This window comes from Diadema setosum, chromosome 7 (genome assembly GCF_964275005.1).
Source record: "Diadema setosum chromosome 7, eeDiaSeto1, whole genome shotgun sequence".
Lineage (NCBI taxonomy): Eukaryota > Metazoa > Echinodermata > Echinoidea > Diadematoida > Diadematidae > Diadema > Diadema setosum.
The window spans coordinates 23,676,692-23,701,775 of record NC_092691.1 but is presented as its reverse complement, the minus strand read 5'-3'; the positions used below and the strand labels follow the sequence as shown (position 1 = coordinate 23,701,775).

The window sequence follows — 25,084 nt, the reverse complement described above, 5'->3', positions numbered from 1 at the left end:
TACAGTACAGTACGGTACACTTTCGGAGCGCGCAAGCGCTCCTCTGGCGTGGGTACAGTTCGGTACAGTTCGCTTTGGCAAAGCGCTCGAATGCACCCAATGACACTTTTTGTAAAGAACATCAGGAGAACTTTGATGGGAGCTTCTTGGAACTGTTTGATCTTGAATTTTCAAACTTAAAAAAACAAATTTAGAACTAGCAGAGCCAGTGTTAAAATGTTGTGGTTAGCAATAAAATGCACACACACACACACACACACACACACACAGACACACTCAAACAAGGGGATGAATTGCACCATATAACCCAAGTGCATGATATGTAAACCTCAGATATGCGCAGCTTGAACTCCTAGGTTCATTGACCCTATCTGCCAAAAGATAAACAAATTCTTCAAAAATCCATTAAAATTCCCAGATCACTACCAAAATTTAATCATCTATTCCTTCTGTCATTATCAACTTTTCCTGCAAGTTTCATTTAATCCATTTACAACTTTTTTGAGTTATTTTGCAAAAAGACAAACAAACAAACCAACATCATTAAAAACATATTGTAAAACAAAGAATGTTCGCATGCATTTTAATTTTCGTGAGAGAGAAAATTCGTGAAATTGAAATGCACGCTAAAGAACTTGTCTGCACTTAGCATTGAATGTCAGAGGCAACTTGCGAAAATTTCATGCTGCGAATGAGGCTGTCGGCTCCCATTCGCGAAAATTTCATGCCGCTAAAATATTGTGTTTTTAAAGTAACCTCCTCCCTTGGCAGAGGTAATTATGCCTCACTGGGCCCCGGTTTAAAGCCCGGCCACCATTGCTCCATAATCAAGTTGACGTCAATGAATAGAGTAAGGTCAGCTTTATTAGAATCAGATATAGAAAAAGAAAATTAATGGGATTCTAAGTTTACCTATTTTGATGATATTGGTCACAACCCCAAATGCAAACTAGAGGAGACAATAACATCTTCTGTTGTTGTAATTGTGCTCCACTCTTTTGGCTTGTCAAAAAAGAAAGAAAGAAAAGAATCAGAAAGAAAAAAAAATTACAACACCCATGAACTTCCAAAGGTTCTGACCTTAGATCCTTCCTGTTTATGGGGAATAACCCTGACCCCTCCCCTTCCTGGAGCCCCCCCCCCCCCTCGAAATCCACCCTGAAAAATGTTCTGTATCCCCTGTAGACCATAGATAGATATGATAAAATATACTGTAGCCAATTACCAGAGTCTCCTTTGCAGTGGCAGGATGTTAAATGTATCAATACATGTCTCCGTAATTATGCAAGGGATGTTCCATTGTGAGTCAAGATATCTGCCATTGTCATGTAAATCTTTGATAGATGGAAATGTCTAAATGAGGGCATCGCAGTCAAATGAATGTTCATTAAAAGGAAAAAGTGCAGTCTTTTATTTTCCACTGCTGATGATAGAAATGAATAATCACCAGAGCCTTAGGCTAGCCCAGAACAAGTTTTCATAACAGAAACTGATCATCAGTTTCTGTTATGAAAACTTGTTCTGGGCTAGCCATCATTTTATTTTGTGTTTTTCAACACGTGGCATGCTTTTCTTGCTGTTTTATCGATTTTCATTGCTTAAGCCTGGCCGGCAGAGGAGCACAACCATTTGTTCAGCGTGTGATTTATTGCTTCATAGATCAGCAGTACAGCATGAAATTTGTAATTGCACTCAAAAGCATCAATAAAAACTAATTTTAGGTGGACAAAGAAGGGCCAACTGCAGCTGTAGTTGCCATCATTTAACTCATACCCCCCCACCATATTTTTATGCCTCCGCCACGAAGTGGTGCCGGAGGCATTATGTTTTCGGGTTGTCCGTCCGTCCGTACGTACGTCCGTACGTACGTCCGTACGTACGTCTGTACGTCCGTACGTCCGTACGTCCGTACGTCCGTCCGCTTTCGTTTACGCGATAACTTGAGTAATATTTACTGGAATTTTACCAAACTTGGTCCAAGTATGAAGTATGATGGGGCAACGATTTGATAAGATTTTGGGTGAAATCGGCTAAAGGTCAAAGGTCAAAGGTCAAGGTCAAATCATGAAATTGTATCCGTTTACGCGATAACTCAAGACTGTATGGAGCAAATTTCACCAAACTTTGTTGGAGGATGATGTATGATGGGACAATTACTTGATTAGTTTTTCAGTGAAATCGGACAGAGGTCAAAGGTCAAAGATCAAGGTCAAATCCTAAAATTTATCTGTTTATGTGATAACTCAAAACTGGATGAAGCGGCTTTCACCAAACTTGGTCCAAGGATGATGTATGATGGGACAATTAGTTGAGTAGATTCTAGTGACATTGACAAGAGGTCAAAGGTCAAAAGGTCAAGGTCAAATGCTAAAAATGTTGCTATTTCCCCCATATCTATGCAATGCCCGCAGTTATTTTCTTGAAACTTAGTGTAGACATGTACTACTGTGTAAGGATTCCCCAGAGAGAGTTTCATGTCATAAGGTCAAAGGTCAAAAGGTCAAAGGTTAGGTGAAAATGTTGCAATATCACTTTTCTCGCAAATGGTTCAATGTATCTTCATGGAACATGGTACATATGCATGTACTGACTGGCAGGGATTATCTAGGGAATTTAGGGGTCATGGGTCAATAGTCAGGGGTTCAAAGGTCAAGGTCAACTCCTCAAAATGTTACTTCTGTATTTCCCTCATACTAGTATATGCAATGATTGCATTATTAGTTTTAAAAGTGTTTAATATATGTACATGTATTACTTGATGGAGATTCTCTTGGAAATTTCCAGCCAGAAGGTCAAAGGTCAAAGGTTAAGGGTCAAAGGTCAGGTTTAAATGAAAAAAAAATATTTTGTACTGTAATTACACTCTTTCTTCATACCTTGAAAATTATACTCAATGCATAAACTTATAATGAGGTCGGTCAGAAGTCAAGTAAAAATTTTCAATTCCCCAAATATGTGTACCTGCACTCTTTAATAGACAATTATAGCAAACCCAGTTCGTGGAAAGTGAACATTCAAGATATTTCTGACAAACCTGTTATTTCAATATTTTGCCAGTTATGTGAAACTGTCATCACACATTGTCAAGACATTGTACTATACACCTATTGGGAGAATCATGCATTATGGCGGAGGCATCAGTCGCCGTAGCGACATTTCTAGTTATGGTTTGGTGCTGTTTATTCTGTTTGCTGCTGTCATCTTTTGTGTTTCACAAGATCTAGTACAAAATTATCTTTTACATATGAGCCCTTTGTTGTTTACATAAATTGTTTTGATTGCAGAAGTTTTAAAATCCTCACGATAGGCATATCTACAACTGATCGCTAAATTGGCATCATATTTAAAAAAAAATGTCAGAAAATTTGTTTCTCTCTCAAGAGTAGCAAAAGGTTATAAATTTCCTTCTGATTTTGTGCAGATTTATTAAATTTTACCCAGTTCCATAAATGATGTTTTGTGATAATAAGGATAGGCAGTAGAATTCAGAGTTGCCAATTTAGTGAGGGCATTATGATATGATTTGCTGCAAAATCTCCCCATGACTTGGTAGGCTAAATGTGTTTTGAAACCTGCAAAGTCTGAGCAGGCCCCCACTTGGCAGCTGCTCAGAAAGGCCGTTGCCCTTCTGTAATCTGTCATTACATCGTGCAGTAATTAGTGTCGTTCTCAGAGTGGAGCTGCTATCAAGGATCGATGTGATTAGTCACTCTGCTTTTTAACCTCACTATAACGTTCCGGCTGGTGCCCACGGTTAACGGTGGCTGATGTAGCATATAATGTGCAGCAGTCTTATTGGTATCATAAGCACATATCTTTAATAGCATCTGGTTGACATGTCCCATTGGCTTTTCGTGGAATTTATCTTGAAGAGCAAATTGTCTTGAATGCAAGCCAGGAAAGCAGGAGAAAAATAATGGTGAACTCTGAGGCAATTTGATGAAGAATTTAGATAGCTATGACCTTGTAGAATTTCTGTTGATTATCATGTCCTGTTGGTTCATAAAAATGTTGTGTCAGTCATGTTACAAATTATGTCACCTCTCATAATGCCCTACATGTCAATTGTATTTCTTTTCATATACTTGTTTACTCTTTTCTCATTAGTTTGGAAGGTAAGGGTGCATTTTTTCCTTTAAAACCAATATTCAGTATTTGACAGTCTAATTATAGAAATTGTCACACTTCCTTGACTGTACAATTATGTTCAAGTGGCTGAAGAAAGACTCAAGCCTACCTAAAAAAGAAATACAGAAGAGAAGAAATATGCTCTGACTGTCAAAATATTTGAAAACAAATATCGGCATGGAAATAAACTTACGAAAAGGTTTATTCTATTGGCACAACCATCTATGAGAAAAAATGGCAATTGCAAATTAAGTTACTTGCAGAATTTCACTTCTTTGAAGCATAGCTTCATTCTCATGAAATCAGAGGTGTTGGTTGCACGTAGGATCATTGCAGCTCAGACTATTCAAACTACAGGAAAATTGCTTGAAAGTGCCTTCAAAAGTGTTCAAACTGAGGTGCTGGTAAAGCAATCATTATCCTTTCATCAGCTCATTAAAATGATTGGCACCATTTTATGGTTCGTCGATCATCTAACAGTGTGTCCCATGAGCTGTAGACATGGTTGTTATGGTGGTGTGACTATGACAACTTGTGCATAGTAGTCTTGTACACACACAAAAAACAAACAAACAAACAAAACACAGTTGGATAATTAGAAATTGCTTAATGAGCGGTTAAGACTTCACTCTTTTATTAGCTTGTTTCATCTGGCTCTCCCATGTCTGTTTTGCTCCGTTACGAAATCTTGCACTAAGCAATCAGTTTTGTTCTGTTCATTATTATTACTATTATTATTTTTTTTAGAACATGGGAGAAAGAAGTCTTGTCATCAAGAATAATTGCAGCCAGAAAGGAAAGAAGCAAGATCAGCAATGGAACAAGTGAGTAGTAAAGATGCGGGTTAAAGGCAGAGAACCCTGGAGTCATGATAAGTCGAAAGTTTAGCAGATGTAGCATAAAGCATGATATCAGAAAACCAGCAGAAAAAACAAATTATTCTTACAGATGTAACATTTCTCTTATAATGATATGACAAATGTTATTCAGATTATTTGTGTGTAGAAAAAAAAAATCACACTTGAAGGTTGGGTTGAGGCCTGAATTTTCATCATCATGTTGCTGAGAATTTATATCTATTTCTTTGCCCTGAAATGCATATAATGACAAAACAGCCATATCAGTGTTGGCATGTTCCAGCCCACAAAATATTGAGTATACTTGAATGATTTTCCCTTTACAAAGTGTACCTGTAGAATAAACCCACATGATCAAGGAGATACACACGTGTAGATAGAGAATCTGTATCCTTTTCAGCACACATAATAGCTATCTTTTCTCATCTTTCACACTACTGTTGTATGAATACCGTACTTCATGGTGGTGTATTTCTTAGTTGGATGTTGACTGAACATGCTAAAAGATTGCCTCTTTATGTTATGAATGTGTTCATCTGTGTTTTCATCATCATTTTCATTATTTTTGTGGGTGAGGAACATCTGACTTCAATGACTTACCCATCACTTTGATATTTAGGGTGCATATTAAGGGTGGGGTATGCAAGAGGTCAGGTTCAATAATGGCTTGTGTGCCCCCATCTCTGTGAACTCAAGACATGTTACTATTGCCAGTAGCCAAACGCTAATGTTTCCTTTTTAATGTCACTTGAATCCACCGGTATAGTTCAGTAATTAGGAACTGATTGTCTCTATTGAATGTTCTTTATTTATGAACTTGTTTTCTAGTGATTAAAACCGTCTAACAACCGTACCTATAACAATACGTTTCAAACAACTGTGGGTCATCACAACGCAACTAACACTACCAATCTCCACATCGGGGGCATTTCATGAAGCATTTTGTCAGATATATATTGACAAACTATTAAGTTACTGAAATCCTTGCATCTGACTGGCTTAGAGCAAATTTGTTATATTAATTTTTGTGGGTTATGGACATAGTAGCTTGATGAGTTACAGTGTATTTTTAAAGATGAGAATCTACTCTATCTGCACTTCATTGTAACCAACTACAAAAATCTTGTCTGGCATTTTTTCAGAGTTGGTTATGGAGGTTCAAATACTGCAAAACAAGGAATGTTCACTCGCATGTAATTTTTTGTATGTGGTGAGAGCCAAGTTTTGCGAAATTAAAATGCACGAAAAAGTTCTGGTCTACCCTATATTGATGCCAGAGGTAATTAAAGCAAAAATGTCATGTTGCGAAGATATCTTGCATGGCAATATATACAGAGTAAGGTTTTGTGGATGCAGGTGCTTAATTATTAACCGAAGTCATGACTTTATTATTATTATTTTTTTTTTTACAAACCTTTAGGAGTTTAACTTTTAACAAACCTTTTAAAAATAGAGTTCATGCAAACTATGCCATATACTTAAATACTTTAATGTGAAGTACAGATAAAAATAAGTAATAAAATAAGGTTAAAAAGATGAGAAGAGAAAGGAAATCAGATGTTGAACAATTTGACCCATAATAGGAACAAACCACAAACCACAAAAACTCAAAGATAGATAGGGCCATTGCAGGAAATCACTTAACGCTTTATCAAATTACACTAACTCTGTGTTCCTGTTCTTAAATCTTTCATTGTCAGTCCTATGTCTGGGTAAAACACAAAACAACTTAAAATTAACAAACCATAGTATTGACTGCATTATAACCAATATACATCATGTACATTAACCCTGGCTTGACCTACCATTGACTTTCTTGACAATACGTCGGACTGTTCAAGCCAGAACAAAGAGTCCTTTTGGAGTGCCAAAAAGCTCATTATTGAGAATTGATGTGTTTAAAATTTCACATAAAATCAGTTCAGTTTTGCAAGCCTGTAGGCAAACTTGAAACATGTTTCTCCCAAACACATTCTCAAATCACATTTTGCTAGTTGATCTGGCTGTGTGTCTGCCAATTGAGTTTTGCTCTATTCTAGGTGTTTATCTTCAATTTGAATGATTTGGCCTCCAAAACATGTTTGAGTAGGCAGAGCTTAGCTGGACTTGACCTTCATTGACATACTTTTGCATGCATTTGTCCTTGGAACTGTATGTCTGATTGACAGGCCATGGACTTTGCAACACAGCTGTCCTATGGAATACTGCTTGTAGTTCCACAGTGGGCAGGGAAACTCCTTTTAGTAGCTGAACGACGGAACAGAATAGACCGCTTTGGTAATGAATTTGATTGTATTTGATTGTATGATTAGTTCACAAAAAAAGTTGTCCGTAAACAACCACAAAGCTTGCTGTAGGCTTGCCCCACCTAGCAACAAGTATGTGAATTCCTGCCTAGGAAGCTTAATTTGAGGGAGCAGGTCAATGAAATGCTATGGTACCAGGCTGTAGGAAAGAAACACTACAGAAACAGTCTATTAAAAACATGTTTTCAATTAGACATTATTACAATTTTTTTTTTTTTTTTTTTTTTTTTTTTTTTTTTTTTTTTTAGTGGAAAAACTGACTGAGACTGGTAAAATTTTGTGGAAGACATCAATAATCTGCAGCTGTATACTTTATGTTTTCAATTAGATGTTATTACAAACAAGTTTTGCAGTCTAAAAACTGACAGACTTTTTAAATGGTAAAATGTTGCGGAAGACATCAATAAACTGCAGCTGTATTCTTTGTTTTCAATTAGATGTTGTTTTAAACAAGTTTTGCAGTCTGAAAACTGACTGAGACTTAATGGTGAAATGTTGTGGAAGACATCAATAATCTGCAGCTGTATACCTTTATGCATTAATGACAGCTGTGACCTTGAGACTTTTAACCCGTTGAGGACGGGCTGATTTTGCTACAACACGCATTTCCCATAGACACTTGCCCGAGTATACTCGGGACTCGTCCTCAATGGGTTAACATATCACCATGGTGTACTACCACCATTTTTACACTGTCCACCTGGAGAATGAGTCCAAAGTGGAGGGAGATCCCATTACTGTTTATGCCATGTGAATAGGGACAACATGACTGCATTTAAACAAACAAAATAGTGGGATAGCAGTCATGATCCAAATATGAATTTTTTTCTTTTTTAGCCCATTCAGATGGACAGAAATATCCCACTAATTGCTGGTTGCGATAGTTCATCAACCAAACTGCACATGCCCGAAATGTACCAGAATGGTGATCTGCGCCCTTGTGTCTGTGCACTATCATGATACGTGTTTGGAATAACTTAAAAAAAAAAAAGAATTGACACGCTCTATTTCAGATTATAGTGATTATGTTCAAATAATTGCAAGAATACTTGGGATATGGATCATGATGCTGACGACACTATTCAGCGGGATTTTCATATCCACACAGGCAAAAGTCTTAACCCATTTGATTTTGCTACGACATGCGTTTTCCATAGACACCTGCCCGAGTATACTCGGGACTTGTCCTCAACGGGTTAGCATTTGGATCACAATGCAAATCTCAAGATATGTAAACCAAACTTGGCAGATAGTGTCCTCAGGGTGATAGGATCTCAAGTTGTTAAAATGGCTGACATGCCCCCCCCCCCTTAATGGCCCCATAGCCCCCAAATTAAAGTAATATTAAAAAATCTTCTGTGGAACCAGAAGTGACAGATCTGTCGTTGCTGTGGTTGAGTACATTAGCAAGTGTAGTTTCAAGTTTGTTCATGGCAGATGGGGGGGGGGGGGATCCTCTTGGGGGCCAGATTTGATTTGGACACGAGAAACCAAAGTGGGGCCAATTTTCACATTTGCATGTCTTCCTTGAGAATACATTGTCAAAATTTCACCAAACTTGGTAGTTACTTTTACAGGTGAAGTTTGTTATTACAAAGATTTGTTAATCTGAAAAAGAAATAATGTTTGTTACTCTGAAGGTCATTATTCTGAAACACACAAAATATACAGAGATGTTAATCCAAAAATGAAAAAAGTGTGCATTAATCCAAATAATTTGTGTGCATTATTTCAAAGGTTCATGATAAGAAAATGAAATAGGGTTTGTTATTCCAAAGGTTCGTTTATCCGAAAATGAAATAAATTTGTTATATATATTCCGATTATTTTGTTATGACTTTGTTAATTCACAAATAATATAAGGTTTATTATTCCGAAAGTTTATCAATACGAAAGTGAAAAGAAGGTGCAGTGTAACGAAACTTCGGTATTACAAACCTGATGTTGTTTTTATGCCTCCACCACGAAGTGTCACCGGAGGCATTATGTTTTCTGGTTGTCCGTCCTTCTGTCCTTCCGTCCGTCTGTAATCAATTTTGTGGGCAGGGTAACTATAAAACCGTTTGAGGTATCCCAATGAAACTTGGCATGTATATGTATGAGTAGGCAAAGTTGTGCCTATCAACTTTTTGGTGCACATGCTCAAGGCCAAAGGTCAAAATTTCAAGGTCATATGCTCAAAATTTCACTCTTTCCCCCATATCTATGTAATGCCAGGAGGTATTTTCTCGAGACTTAGTGTATGCATGTACTACCCAATAAAGATACTCTAGAGAGAGTTTCGGGCTGAGGTCAAAGGTCAAAGGTCAAGTGAATATGTTAAAATTTCACTTTTTTTCTCCATATCTTGGAAGTGGTTCAAGGTACAGTTGTATCTTCATGGAACTTGGTACATATGCATGTACCAACTGGCAGTGATTATCTTGGGAATTTTGGGGTCATGGGGTCAAAGGTCAATGGTCAGAGTTCAAGGTCAACTCCTTGAAATTTCACTATTTCCCTCATATCCATGCAATGCCTGCAAGATTTTTCTTGAAACTTACTGTGTTATACACATATTGCCCAATAGAGATTTGCTGGGAAAGGTTTTTGCCAAAAGATCAAAGGTTAAGTGAGCATGCTAAATTTCAGTTATTCCTCCATATCTCGAAAGTCGCTCAAGGTATCATTATGAAGCTTTGTACATATTTATGCATGTACTGCCTGATGGTGATTTCATGGGAATTTCAGTGTTAAAGGGGTCAAAAGCCAAGAGTCAAATGCAATGTTAAAATACTAAGATTTTACTATGTAATACTGAAATTATACTTTTTCTCCATACCTTGGAAATTACTCAATTCATAAAGGATTAAAAGTCATGTAAAATTCCTCAAAAATCCAAATACCTGCTCTTTTTGATATACAATAGCCATTCATCCAATTAAACCTGGTTTAAGGAAAGTGAACAATCAACACATTTGTGACAAACACATCATTTTGATATTTTCCCAATTATGTGAAACTGTCATCACGCATTGTCAAGACGTACTATAGACCTATTGGGAAAACTGGTGGAGGCATACCAGTCGCCATAGCGACATTTCTAGTTTAATAGATAAACCTTCAGAATGACAAATTTTTTATCATTTTTGGATAAGCAAAGTTTTGAAATAACAAACTTTATTTCATTTTCAGATTGACAGACCTTCAGAATGGCAAACCTTACTTCATTTTTGCAATTATGAACCTTTAGAATAATATATTCAGAAAGACGAACCTTCGGAATAGCAAATGTGTGGAATAAGGAACTGTAACCATTATCGCAATCTGTGCCCTATGACCCCCTTGGGCACCCCCGGCCCCAAAGATGGCAATTGAGGCAATCTTAAAAAAAAAAAAAAAAATGAATCCAGAAGTGATATTGCTAAGTTAATGCACAAGTAAATAAATTGGTGGGTGTAGTTGTAAGTTTGTTGACAGCAGATCCAGGGGCCTAATGGAGGGGGGGGGGGGACCAAAAATGGAAGCCATATATATGTAACATTTTCATCCCCTTCTTGAAAATATATAATCAAATATTTCCCAAAGTCCTCAATTATTATTGCGAGGAATATGGAATTACTATTTACACAAATGAGCACCATGACCCAAGGTGGGCACCCCATCCTTTCTCCCACCCCAGCCTAAGATAGACAATCTTGAAAAAAAAAATAGAAAAATCTTATCTAGTTATTCACCTGAGCTGAATGGCTCAAGTGAGCTATTGATATTGCACAGTGCCCAATGTCCATTTTGCCTCGTCTGTCCTCCATTACTTTTTCACTTTTTCATCCTCTAATTGCAAACTTGTGGTTGGATTTTGACCAAATTTAGTAGGAATCATCAGTGGGGAGAGGGGATCATAAGCCGCATTTACACCTGTTAACAGCACGATTTTTAAAATCGCGATAATTTGGTTCCACCGTTTACACTTGCGCAAAAGCATGCGAAGTTTGAGCTTCACGAAACATCGCGATTTTTTGGTCGGTAGTGCGCATGTGTAATTTACCTCTCTTCAACACGGTAGACGAGTGGAAACGCGGGCTATTCGTATTCACTGCAGTGCACAGTCTATTTTGCTCACAGCTAGCTAGCTAGCTGGTTGGACGTTGAGCCAGGGCTTTTTATCAGTCCAGTGCACACATAAATTTGTGTTTCTCGAGAGTGTAAACTTACGGTATAGCTTGCTATATCAGATCACATACGTAGCGTGTGTGTAAAACTTCAGCTTAGTATGAGAAAGTTGATGAAAATTGCATTCAGGAGGATCATGAAATTTCGCCGATATGACGAAAGTGAGAAGTAGGACTTGAAGTTAGGACTGGTATTTCATCAGGCGACAGCAAGAACTCCCCATTGTTTACCAACACTTGTTACGTACTCCTGTATTCCACAAAGTCAACGTATACCGAGAGCAGTATGGGTAGTGGGCACTCCCAACATCAAAGCATTTCTGGGAGAACATTATTTTGTTAAGTCGTTATGGGGCGATGATGCGTGGTTGGAGAACTTCAGGTTTGTTACTAGTTTTCATATACAATATAGTTTCATCAGGGAGGTGAGAGACCACGAGCCGAGGATCGGCCGTTTACCTGTACAGCATGTACCCTGTACTCTGGCCAGCGGCCGACATACTCTCTACATGTTCCACAGAGTGATCGGGAGCGCGCGTAAACGACCTGTGTAATCCGATACCGAAAGTCACGTGATGAAAAATCGCGATATTTCTGCAGCTTGGGTTTCCATTTGCTAAACTTTGCCTCAAACATCGCTATGTTTCAAAAAATCGCACTCCTGCTGGCGATTTTTCTGGCGATGTTTCGAGGGCGTTTGGGTGTAGTTGCTTAGCAACTTGCACCCAAATGTCGCGATTTTAGAAAAATCACGATTTTTCCAAGCAAGTGTTAATGGGCCTTCAGATTGTAGAAGTGGTGATGGTGCCCCCATGGAGCTGGTGCCCCCAAGGAGCTAGCTCCGTGTGCCCTCACGGGGCTTTGGGGGGGGGGGGGAATCCCAAATACCCACAATTAGAAGGGTGTTGCCCAGAGAGGGCCTTCAGCAATCCCTGAATGTCAAGATTTTTGAAATGGTTTACTTCAGGTGGAGTGCCATGAAGGTGAAGTGCAATGCTCAAGTGTATATGTGGATATTGTGGTCACAGTTCGTTTTATAGCTCACCTGAGCCAAAGGCTCAAGTGAGCTATTGCGATCGCCCTTCGTCTGGCGTCCGTCGTGCATCGTGCGTCATGCGTAAACTTTTTAACATTTTCATCTTCTTCTTGAAAATCCCCAGACCGATTTTCATCAAACTTGGCAGGTAGCATCCCTAGGGGGTTAGGAACTCAATTTGTTAAAATGGGCACCATGCCCCACCCAGGGGGCCCCCAGGGGGCCCAAACCCCCCAAAATTAAGGAATCTGTAAAAATCTTCTTCTCTAAAACCAGAAGTGATAGAGCAAAGTTAATACTATGAGTTATACATTGATGACTGTAGTTTCAAGTTTGTTCATGGCAGAATCAGGGGTGCCCCCCTTGGGACCCAGGGCAGGGGGGTGGGGAGGGGTCCTAATGGGGCCTAAATTGTACATTTTCATCTTCTTCCTGAGAACCCCATGACCCATTTTCACCAAACTTGGCAGGTAGCATCCCTAGGGGGTTAGGATCTCAATTTGTTAAAATGGGCACCATGCCCCACCCAGGGGTCCCCCAGGGGCCCAAACCCCTAAATGAAGGAATCTTTAAAAATCTTCTCTAGAATCAGAAGTTATAGAGCTAAGATAATACTATGAGTAAGTACATTAATGACTGTAGTTTCAAGTTTGTTCATAGCAGATCCAGGGGGTGCCCCTCTTGGGGGTGGGGGGGGGGGGAGGTCCAAATGGGGGCCTGTACATTTTCATCTTCTTCCTGAAAACCTCATGATGGATTTTTGTCAAACTTGGCAGGTAGCATCCCTAGGGGGTCAGGATCTCAATTTATCAAATGGGCACCATGCCCCACCCAGAGGGGCCCAGGGGGCCCCAATCCCCCCAAATTAAGGAATCTTAAAAAATTTGGGCCCTTATTGTACATTTTCATCTTCTACTTGAGAATGCCTGGTCAAATTTTAGTAGAGCTGTGAATAATTTAGATTAGTGACTGCGAGAAAGGTGAACTTGCGATACTCAGGTGAGCGCTAGACCTGCGGGTCTCTTGTTCTGTTTTCCTATTCCTAAGGTTGCATACCTTGTTAATCTACAAACAAAGTAAGGTTCGTTAATAAGGGTCATCTGGAAATGAAAAAAGGTAAGTCCATTGTGCGCGTGGCAGAATGTTGTTAACGTGCTTCCTTGTGCATGCAGAATGTTGTTAACCCTGTGCGCACTCCCACAGCCTAGCGACAATCTGCCATGCGCAGGAAAGCGCATTAACGACCATCTGCCATGCGCACGACGAGTTATTCTGAAGAAATAACAAATAAGAAATCTGTTGACAAAGTATGAGATGAAAATTAAGAAAGTTATGAAATTGTTAAGTTTCGCTATAATTTGCGAAACAGTTCTTGAACAGTCAATATGAATATGCAATTAGTAAATTGGTGATGTCATCCCCTCACAACTTGCACTAAAATTTGTATGTAACATTTTTATATTTCCTTTCTTTTGTTCAAATGCAACTTTCATCAACTCATCTTTTGAACAATGCATTTTATGTTTGAGTTATGTATGTCGTGATTATTACTTTGTAATGCGCAGTAGAGTATATTATTATACTAGCTGCGCAATATAAATATCTTTTGTTATTATCATTTTCTTAAATCCTGATAAATCTGACTGGTCATTATTTTGAAGCTATTCAACCAGAAATAACACTTTGTTTTACACTTTTATATCGGAAAAGTAGATTTTTTTTTTTTCACACAATCAATGTAAAATTGTGAGGTAATGAGATCATTAGCTCACTCATTTACAAAGGGCAATCATATCAACTGTTCAAGAACTGTTTTTGCAAAAATTAGCAAATTTTTGAAATTTCATAGGTCTTTGTTACTCTTATTCTGATTTAGACCCAATTTTCACTGTTGTGCTGGTCATATCTTACTCAATTATTTCCAGACAACTATTAACTGATTCAGAATTTCCCTACTTCATTTACAAATGACTGCTAAAATGAGAGAGTCTGTAAACATAGACTATCACAGCCCAAGCCTGACCTAAAGAAGCTGTACCACTGACCTCGAGAAGGTGATTGCATAATCATCATCCTGGGGCATGTGTTATTGACTGTCTGGACAGTTGGTCAAAGAGTAGTCTACTCTACTAGACCCCATTATTATTATATAAGATTACAGTATCATGAAAGAAAATCCTTTTCCAAGAGAGAGAGAGAGAGAGAGAGAAAGATAGAGGGGTGGGGAAGGGATGGGGGAGGAGGAGGAAGGAGAAAAGTGATAAGGAGAGATGTACTAGAGTTGAGCTACTGGTGCTCATATTTTTTTATTTTTTTATTTTTATTTTTTTATTTAAAAAATAAAATAGACTGTATAATTTGCAATATACCTGTGGGCCCTATATAATTCAATGGCAATGGTTTCCTCAAATGTTCAGGTTATTTTTCATCATCGATAATTGTGATTTAGGCTAATTAATCTTATTAGACTTGGCAACAACTGGCCGTTCACTAAAAAAAAAAGAAAAAAGATGAACAAGGTTATAATGGGACTCGACTGTTGTTTCGAGTCGATACATGATTTTACCTTCTTTTTCCCCATCAGTTTTATGTGGAGGCCACATGTATTGTACTAAGTTGTAGGCCTTAGATAATTTTCTCTGATACTCCCCTATTTTGTTTTTTCAGTTGTTTGCATCTGAGCTTCATATAAGGTGATTTACTTAATCATCTAAGATGCCCTTTTTTGTCACATTTCTCTTTCATTCTGCAGAATGTGCAATGAAACTCTGAAAGTAGGACCTATTGAGTATTGGAGAAGAGAGACGTGGGAGCAACTGCTTCTGCTGCCCCTACCCCACTGACATTCTTATCGCAAAGCTAATTTCTTTGTTAAACATGTCATATCTCTGTAATATCGAGGCACCATTGCAAGCAAACCCCCAGAATGAGAAAATATTTGTTGATCTGGAATAGTCGTATTACTTTGTTCAGAATAGTCCACCCACAGCATTTGGAAATTAATGGGTTTTTTTTTTTTTGGTTCATTTTTGCTCCCAGCTTCTTAATTTTACCAACCATTTGTTCCTTCAATAATCAGAAGCTATTCCGATGTGCTGCATGATTTCAGTATCTACATGACATTCAATGTCTGTCGTGGTTTTGTCGATGTTGTCTTGAGGTAAGACTAACACAAGGTTGTCCTGACCTGTATCCAGACATCTCTTTCTCCTCCACTAAGCCCAGTGACCAACACTGTCTGGCCTGCATTCACTCAAGCGTGTCTTATGTCTGATATATTATTATCCCTTTTTTTTCCCCTCCTAAACCTTATTTTTAGCAGTGGGGTATTATAATACACACAGCAATGGTGAGGGCTGTGTGTGCGCAGTGTGTATGCATGGACAGGAGGGTAGGCAGGGATCCCCGAAGGCAGCCATGCATTCGTGTTGCCATCTGTGCAAGGTCACCTGTATGTGTGTGCAGTCAGCTAGCAGACGGTGCTGCCTAGCAGACGAAGTGTCTGGATGGGGAATGAATGTGCTTTGCGAGCCCGCCCCCGAGATGTCAAGCCCAGCCAATGCACTGCACTGCTGCACTAAATAGCTGCGCCCTCTCTGTGCGGGAACATTAGTGTGTACTGTGTGACATTCGTGCGTCTGGCGTCTCCCTCTCTTCGCAGGGGATGAAGTACATGGCCAGCGATTGTGGATCATCAAGTCCTGATATTGTGGGCTCGAGGCGGCGACATCACAGTCTGTCTGTCGGTTCGTCTGCTGTTTGCTGGCTCTCACCTCTCGACACCGCCTGCTACTCCGTCCTGTTGACGAGAGCGGCTCAACAGACCCCAAGTCAGCTGATTATCACCCTCTCGTCCTCAAGTCTCCCTGGGAAAACAGCTTTCGGCTCTCATTCCATTCCTGCAGTTGTGCGCTCCGTGATCCGTGATCAGCTGATTCTGTGAGCAGGAGAGGAATAATTTATTGATTATTGATTAGACACTACCATGGCACAGTGTGCATTCACTCCAATCAAATGTTATTGATCCTGCTTACAAGTTGACCAGTCAACCATCACCAATCTTGGCACCCGGTCTTTTGTTGCCGTTCCTCTTTGCAGAAACTTGTCGACCCGCAGATTCTTAGTTATCATGTTTTCAGTCTGCCGTGAGTTTTGACGAGCAGAAATCTGAGCGAAAAACGACCTAACCTGTCACTGCTTCTGCCCACGTGTAGTCTTATTAACCCTTTCTCTACGCTGACACAGTAGGCTTTGGAATTTGAGCATCTGTTTGGGCGTGTTCTCTCATTAAATTTTGGATATTGTCAGTCGGACACGATGCGCTTCATACTAGGTTTGCTTCATACAGCACAGACATCTGAGAAGGTGGGTAATTTTACCCTGTTTGTGTTTGCCTTTGTATTTGATACTCACATGATATGTTGTCTTTTACCTAATTCTGTTGGCATTTTAGAAATATGTTCTGAAGAGAGGGAAGACGGTCAAGCCACCCTCCCTTTTTTTTTTTAGAGCAGAAAAGTGCTATACAGACTTAATTGGAATGTTGAAAACATGAATACATGTATATCTTGAAAGAATCTGACTTTGATCAAGATGATTGACTATGTTTAATTTGAAGCCCAATTGTACTCATTGAGGCATCAGGAGTGTGATCAGTTTATTCTTTATATTTTAACTTTTCTAAAATTTTTACCTGACTTAGAGAACAAGCATTACATGACCATCTGGTACAAAACAAGTTTGTTTATTTTTTTCTCAGAATGTATATATTTTTGTGCCCATCCATGACATGACTGCAAAAAGGACAAAGACTTTGTAAAACTCATGAAACCCATGTCATATTTTCATCCACCAATGTTGTTGAAGTACTTTATATTCAGGTTGGATTTGATCTGTTGTAGATTGATGCTGATGATATTAGATCCCGTGTTTAATACATTTAGTAATAGGGTAATGTAGAAAACCAGCAGCTATCACAGCAATAAACACTCCTGCCAAATTCTGCACGCATGAATAGTTGACTATAAGTATGATTGGATTGTACTTGGCACAGAATGACCAAGTTACAAAAAATACCGGGTATTCTTCCTGAATCAGGTGCCTATTTCTTTGATGATGTCTCAGCCAGTGGGGCGGTGAATTCAGAGTGAAGCTTTTTAACTAAGAAAAATCCCTTTTTCTGAAGACTGTTCAAAGGTCAAAGAGTGTGAAGTGATTTCGGTGTCTTGTAAAGATTTACGTGCAAAGTAGAGAACTAGGATACATTAGTTGCATGCAGGGAGATAGCACATGTGTTGTACATAGTGAATGGTGCAAACATCTTTGTGTTCAGCAAGTTAGTAAACAATGAACAGACAAGCTGTTTGTTTCCCAGGTAGCATACCATGAATTCATATTTTTCAGGGGCGGGGCTTCAGACAAGTATAAGAAAAGTTTTGCTTGTAAAACATGTCTGGATTTTTTTTTTTTTCTTTTTTTTTGCTGTGAGGTGAAGCATATTTCACATGAATAAATGATGAAACCAAAATACTCAGCTCATAGTCGACGTGAACATATCATACCTTCATTACAGAGGAACTTTAAAGAGTAGGCCTCTATTTTTAAATTAAAAAAGAAAAAAATTAGCAGAAATGGTACCATATTAGAAATGTAGTCTTCACTTCGCAACAATATTCATGATTTGCTAAATACCCAGTCACTTTGGCTATCACAAGACGACCTCTGCTTTGGTAGACGCCAATTCCATGTGTGCACACATGAATGTCAATGGTGGAACCAGCCATGAGCATGCTGGTGAAAGTTTGAGTTCAGATGTATAGGCCCTACTTCAGAATCAAGCATGTACAAAGGAACGTCTCATGTGGGTTAAAGTTCCTATGATGTGGCTGTTCTACTGCATTCATGTTAAAGGGGAACATCATGCACTAGTGTTAAATCATGAGTCACATTTTTTTTTTTATTATTCACAGAGCTGAGACACAGTGCATTCATATATTTGAAGGGTTTTCCTTTTGAATGGTTAGTATTGCAAGGTTTGAATTGATACGCCTGTGGTAGTAAAATGACATCCATTATACTGCATAGTAAAGATAGCCTTTGAAGAAAATATGATGTTCCCCCCCCCCCTTAGAAAAAATGAAAGTTATCATACTTGTAAAGTCTTGCATTAAGTTTTCACTTAAAAGGTGTATTAGCCAAATGCATAATAGTTGCAAATTAACTGAAATGATGTCATCTGCTCACAATTCTCTCATTGGTTTGCATAGAAAATACCATAATCAAATTCTTAGCACTTAGCAATAATATAGCACCTACATTCCTGTGCCCTGTAAAAGTCATCAATGCTAGGTTGTCACATCAAAACTTTTTTTTTTCTTTTTTTGCGACAGATACAATTTTAATGTATAGGTCTGCCGGTAATGCATCGTCACAGCCAACAGTACACCCAGACAACCCCATAGGGTTGCATACTGTATACGCCATATATTTCGCGAGTCTAAATTTTCGCGAATCGGGAATTCCCGACTATTTCGCAAGTGGTTACATTCACGATCGCTGGAGTCCTGTACTGAACGGAGAAGTGTACACGCGTACGTCACATAACATCGGGATCAGAGTCAATATTTTTGCGTGTCTTTAATTTCGCGAATAGCACCCGACTCGCGAAATTCGCGAAAATAAAAACCTTCAATTTTTTCAGGGTATACAGTATTTGGTACACGGTTTCTTTCATAAAGCAGCTTGCTATTGTTACGACCAAAATCACTCTGAGAATGATCGCACAAAAGAAACAATCAACTGATGTTCAGGCGGTTTATTAACAGTGATATTGTGGGTACAGACTCGTAATCGGTTTTCACATCAGTACAATAATGATCACTATAAACAAATATAAGTCAGTAATGGAATCACTTACTCAATAAATCACGAAATCCCTACAGTTTCCTGGTAGTGTCCAAATACGATGCTTGATGCACAAATGAATGATCCGTGATGCACCGATGAATGATTCCTTCGACGTAAATCCAGAGGCACAGGTTACAATAGTCCGCGTTATAAATCCAGGGTATAGTCCACGATAGATGTTCACGGCGAAACGCGCAGAATCCAAACGTTGTGACGACCACGTCCAGTTGATGCGTTTAATGATGATTCACTTTATAATGTCCAGCGAGGAATCCAGCCCGTCACAGCTTTGCCGTAACAATGTCCGTTGACACTAAAATATGGAGTCTATCTCCAACGTCGGCAAATTAATTCTCTGCAGGCAAAATGTCTCCCAGGCCTTATCTCCACAAACACAGTTTGTATAGCAGGTCAGCAGGTAACACAGGACTGACTGTAACAAGTCGTTTCAGAGCCAGAAGTGACGTAACTCTCAGAGCAGAGGTGTTGGGTACTCTGCCTACCTCAGAATTTCTCCGGCTTATATATTCATTCACCCCTTTCTAGTACATTCTGTAATTTTCTCCAACCTGGGGCTACATACCTGAACATACTAGCAAGTCCAAATTCCAGGAATCCTGGATGACTCACTGCCTAATATGTGCATAACATCATTGCCAAAATTAACTACCAATCACATTGGGTTACAAGGGCAGTGCCTCACTCAGCCAGCACTTCCTAGAATTTTCTGGAATGGGTTAAATCATTCTAGATTGAGTGAGCTATAATGTATTTCCTGTCACATACATACAGGTACTGTAGCTACATTGTATACCACATAGAAAATTCTCCACTGATCTGGTCAGCCTGTATGTACTATCTCTATATCATATAGAATGTTCTCCATTATTCTGGTCACCCTGTGTACATACACATTAAAACAACCATGCATACAGCCTTGATACATGTACATAACTACTTGTGTGTACATTTGTGACACCATCCCCCATGGGAAAAAGAAAGCCTTGCCGTAGCAAGGGTTTCTTTTACCTTCACAATTTCTTATTGTTATTTACAACGAATGTGAGGTAAAATCCAACTCAAACAACCATAATCACATACTATCACATGCCTTTTGAAAAGCTGCATTGATTCCATGTTCTCTTTTCATGGATACTATTTACAATGATATTGCTTGGATTCTCGGAGCTTATACATATACAATCATGTCAAACTGTTTTGCATACATTAATGAATATATGCTAAACACATACACTGTCAGTGATATGCGGTGAAAACTTTTCACCCTTGAATTCTACTGTGCTATCCACTACCTATGTCACACCAACTGACTTTCGGTCATAGCACTCTTTCAACATATTGACATGACACATTCTCTGATCTGTGCTCCTGTCTGGTGTACTGATCACATAGTTCACATCATTGAATTTCTTTTTGACACAGTATGGGCCACTGAACTTGGCTTTCAGTGGTTCACCTTGTATGCCGGGCAGCAGTACAAGAACTTTGTCACCTGGTTTGAAGGTTCGGGCTTTGGCATTTTTGTCTGCCTTTCTCTTCATTGAGTCTTGTGACACTTTCAAGTGTTCCCTAGCTACCTCACAAGCCTTTGAAAGCCTTTCACGAAACTTTGACACATAGTCAAGTAGGTGGACCTCATCATCCTCAGTCATGAATTTCTCTTTGATGAGCTTCAGTGGGCCCCTAACTTCATGACCGTACACCAACTCAAATGGGCTGAAACCCGTCGACTCATTTGGGGAGTCCCTCGTTGCCAACAGCAGGAAAGGGATGCCCTTATCCCAATCCTCGGGATACTCCTCACAAAATGCCCTAATCATTGTCTTTAGGGTCTGGTGGTAGCGCTCCAACGCACCTTGGGATTGGGGATGATAAGCTGACGACTTCAGCTGCTTCACACCCAAACGATACATCACCTCTTGAAATATGCCTGACATGAAATTTGACCCTTGGTCAGACTGCACTTCCTTGGGCAACCCATACCTAGTGAAAAACTGCACTATAGAGCATCTACCACAGTCTTGGCAGTGATATTTCGTAATGGGATAGCCTCTGGGAACCGTGTAGACATATCCATGATTGTCAAGAGGTACTTATGACCCGACCTAGTCCTAGGCAAAGGTCCAACACAGTCAACTAGAACCCGACTGAATGGTTCTTCAAACGCAGGTATCGGAATCAATGGCGCCGGCTTCACTGAATGCTGTGGTTTACCAGCCACCTGACATGTGTGACAAGTCTTACAGAACTCAGCCACATCCACATTCAACCCTGGCCAATAGAAATGCCTCATGATCCGATCCTTTGTCTTTCTGACGCCTAAATGGCCGCCAACAGGTAACTCGTGAGCAATCCTCAAGATCTCACCGCGGTAACTGGGAGGGACAACAACTTGACGGACCACCGTCCAATCCTCATCAGCTGGCCTATGGGGAGGTCTCCACTTCCTCATCAAAATGCCATCTTTGACATAATAGCACTCAGGGACCTTTTCAGCCTCAGCCTCAGAACACGCCGTCTGAGACAAGCCTTTCAACTCAGAGTCTGCCTGCTGTGCTTCAACCAAGGAAGACTTGCTAAACAGCCCATCACTGTTAGCCTCGGAGCCTAATACAGCAACCCCATCGTTCAAATCCTTGAAAAAGGTTTCTACCAACCAAACACCGGAATTCTCCTCCACATCAACAGAATCCACGTCATCTTGAACAGCTCTACGAGCCTGAGACCTAGTCACAACACAATCTGGGAAAATCCCAGGAAACTCCTCCTGCAACTGCTCAGTTTCAGCAACCACCACTGGTTTATCCGAAACAACTGGAGACGCAACCACCTTGTCCCCAGCCAAGTCATTCCCCAACAGGAAGTCAATGCCTACCATGGGCAACTCAGGAACAACTCCAACAGTGACAGGACCAGAAACTAGGTCACACTTCAAATCCACTCTATACAGTGGAACTGACATATAACTGCCATCAACAGTCTGAATCAAGACTTTTGCATTAACTGCACTATCTGGTGGAAAAGTCATACCACCATCCACCATCAACGACTGAGAGGCCCCCGTATCCCGCAGGATGACTACTGGCTTACCTGCCTCACCAGAAGTACATGGGGTCACCTCACCATCAAACAAAAAGCTACGATAGCTCTCATCCACCTGCTTAGTCCTATCTTTGAATTTGGGAGATCGACTTTCAATGGCCTGTGTTTCACTGAACGGGACACTATTTTCGGGTAGGACACTTTTTGACATGACAAATCCCATGTCCTTCTTTGTTTTGTTTTGCAACTTCCAACACTGTGACTTTACGTGCCCTGTCTTGTTACAGTGAAAACATTTGATGACATTTGCACTTGTACTGGACCCTTTGTCAGATTGAGGCTTTGGTGCTGATGAAGTTTCAGAACTCGTGCCTTTTTCAGAACCAGCATTCTTTGGATTGCTCGACTGATTTTTGTCTCTCTTATTTCCAGAGAAATTCCTGAAAGGTGGTCTGTTGTCATTTCTGTGGGTCAGCTCATACTCATCAGCCATCAAGGCTGCTTTATGCAAACTTGTCACTTTGTGATCATCCAAATGTGACCGCACACTGAAAGCAACACTCTTTTTGAATTCTTCCAAGAGAACAACCTCACGTAGGTTATCAAAATCCTGATCCACTTTCAGGGATCTGTACCACCTATCAAACATCATTTCTTTTTCACGAGCAAACTCAACATGTGTCTGGCCTGGTTTGCGGTACGAATTTCTGAACTTATGTCTGTACGCCTCTGGCACCAACTCATAAGCATTCAACACTGCCTTCTTGACTGTAGCATAGTCACGTGATTGCTCTTTTGAGAGAGATGAGTACACATCGGCTGCTTTGCCGACAAACACACTTTGAAGGAGCAAGGGCCAAAATTCCTGTGGCCAGTTCAAACTGTCAGCCACCTTCTCAAATGACACAAAGTATGCATCAACTCTGTTTTCCTCAAATTTTGGCACCAATCGAATGTTCTTGGCCAAATCGAATTCAGGGGGAGCCCTTTCACGATTTTCAACAATCTGTGCATGAGCCAATTCAATCTCACGCAATTTCATTTGGTGCTCCATTTCAAGTTTCTGCATTTCCATTTCCATTTCTCTAGCTCTTTGCTCTCTTTCTATTTCTCTAGCCCTTTCCCTTTCCTTCATTTCCATTTCTAATCTCATCTTCTCTTTCTCCAGTTCTAGTTCCCTTGTTCTTTCTCTCTCCTTGATTTCCAATTTAGCAAGCTCAAGCAGTGTTTGATCTGACATTTGAGCTTGAGCTGGAGTGTCAATTTCTTCTTTGAGCTCCATGTGACCAGCTACCAAGTCAAGAATCTCTGCCTTTCTTACACCTTGTGGAACATCAACATTCAAATGCTGTGCAATAGCAGTCAAATCACATTTGCGTAACCTTTGCAAATCTTTGAGGGACAAATCTGTCCTCTGAACAAATGCCTGAACATCCATTGTACTGATTGACATTGTCACAATGTATACACACAATGTACAATTGAGCAATCAACTCAACCGGTATTTTGTCTATACCAATATTCTGGATTCCGGAACGTTCCAAATTTTAAGTTTTGGCTTTAAATTCACTTCCCGGACAAGCCCCCAATTTTGTTACGACCAAAATCACTCTGAGAATGATCGCACAAAAGAAACAATCAACTGATGTTCAGGCGGTTTATTAACAGTGATATTGTGGGTACAGACTCGTAATCGGTTTTCACATCAGTACAATAATGATCACTATAAACAAATATAAGTCAGTAATGGAATCACTTACTCAATAAATCACGAAATCCCTACAGTTTCCTGGTAGTGTCCAAATACGATGCTTGATGCACAAATGAATGATCCGTGATGCACCGATGAATGATTCCTTCGACGTAAATCCAGAGGCACAGGTTACAATAGTCCGCGTTATAAATCCAGGGTATAGTCCACGATAGATGTTCACGGCGAAACGCGCAGAATCCAAACGTTGTGACGACCACGTCCAGTTGATGCGTTTAATGATGATTCACTTTATAATGTCCAGCGAGGAATCCAGCCCGTCACAGCTTTGCCGTAACAATGTCCGTTGACACTAAAATATGGAGTCTATCTCCAACGTCGGCAAATTAATTCTCTGCAGGCAAAATGTCTCCCAGGCCTTATCTCCACAAACACAGTTTGTATAGCAGGTCAGCAGGTAACACAGGACTGACTGTAACAAGTCGTTTCAGAGCCAGAAGTGACGTAACTCTCAGAGCAGAGGTGTTGGGTACTCTGCCTACCTCAGAATTTCTCCGGCTTATATATTCATTCACCCCTTTCTAGTACATTCTGTAATTTTCTCCAACCTGGGGCTACATACCTGAACATACTAGCAAGTCCAAATTCCAGGAATCCTGGATGACTCACTGCCTAATATGTGCATAACATCATTGCCAAAATTAACTACCAATCACATTGGGTTACAAGGGCAGTGCCTCACTCAGCCAGCACTTCCTAGAATTTTCTGGAATGGGTTAAATCATTCTAGATTGAGTGAGCTATAATGTATTTCCTGTCACATACATACAGGTACTGTAGCTACATTGTATACCACATAGAAAATTCTCCACTGATCTGGTCAGCCTGTATGTACTATCTCTATATCATATAGAATGTTCTCCATT

The 25,084-nt window shown here is 39.8% G+C and overlaps 1 protein-coding gene across 1 annotated transcript in view; it reads left to right on the top strand.

The window, feature by feature from the left end:
• The first annotated feature begins 4,926 nt into the window (after positions 1 to 4,926).
• LOC140230823 (uncharacterized) overlaps positions 4,927 to 25,084 on the top strand; it is a 93,035-nt gene continuing 72,877 nt past the window's right edge. Inside the window, exon 1 of the mRNA XM_072310964.1 lies at positions 4,927 to 4,952. Within this exon, the coding sequence (XP_072167065.1) occupies positions 4,944 to 4,952 (9 nt within the window). The 5' untranslated portion in view covers positions 4,927 to 4,943. The remainder of the gene's footprint in view (positions 4,953 to 25,084) is intronic.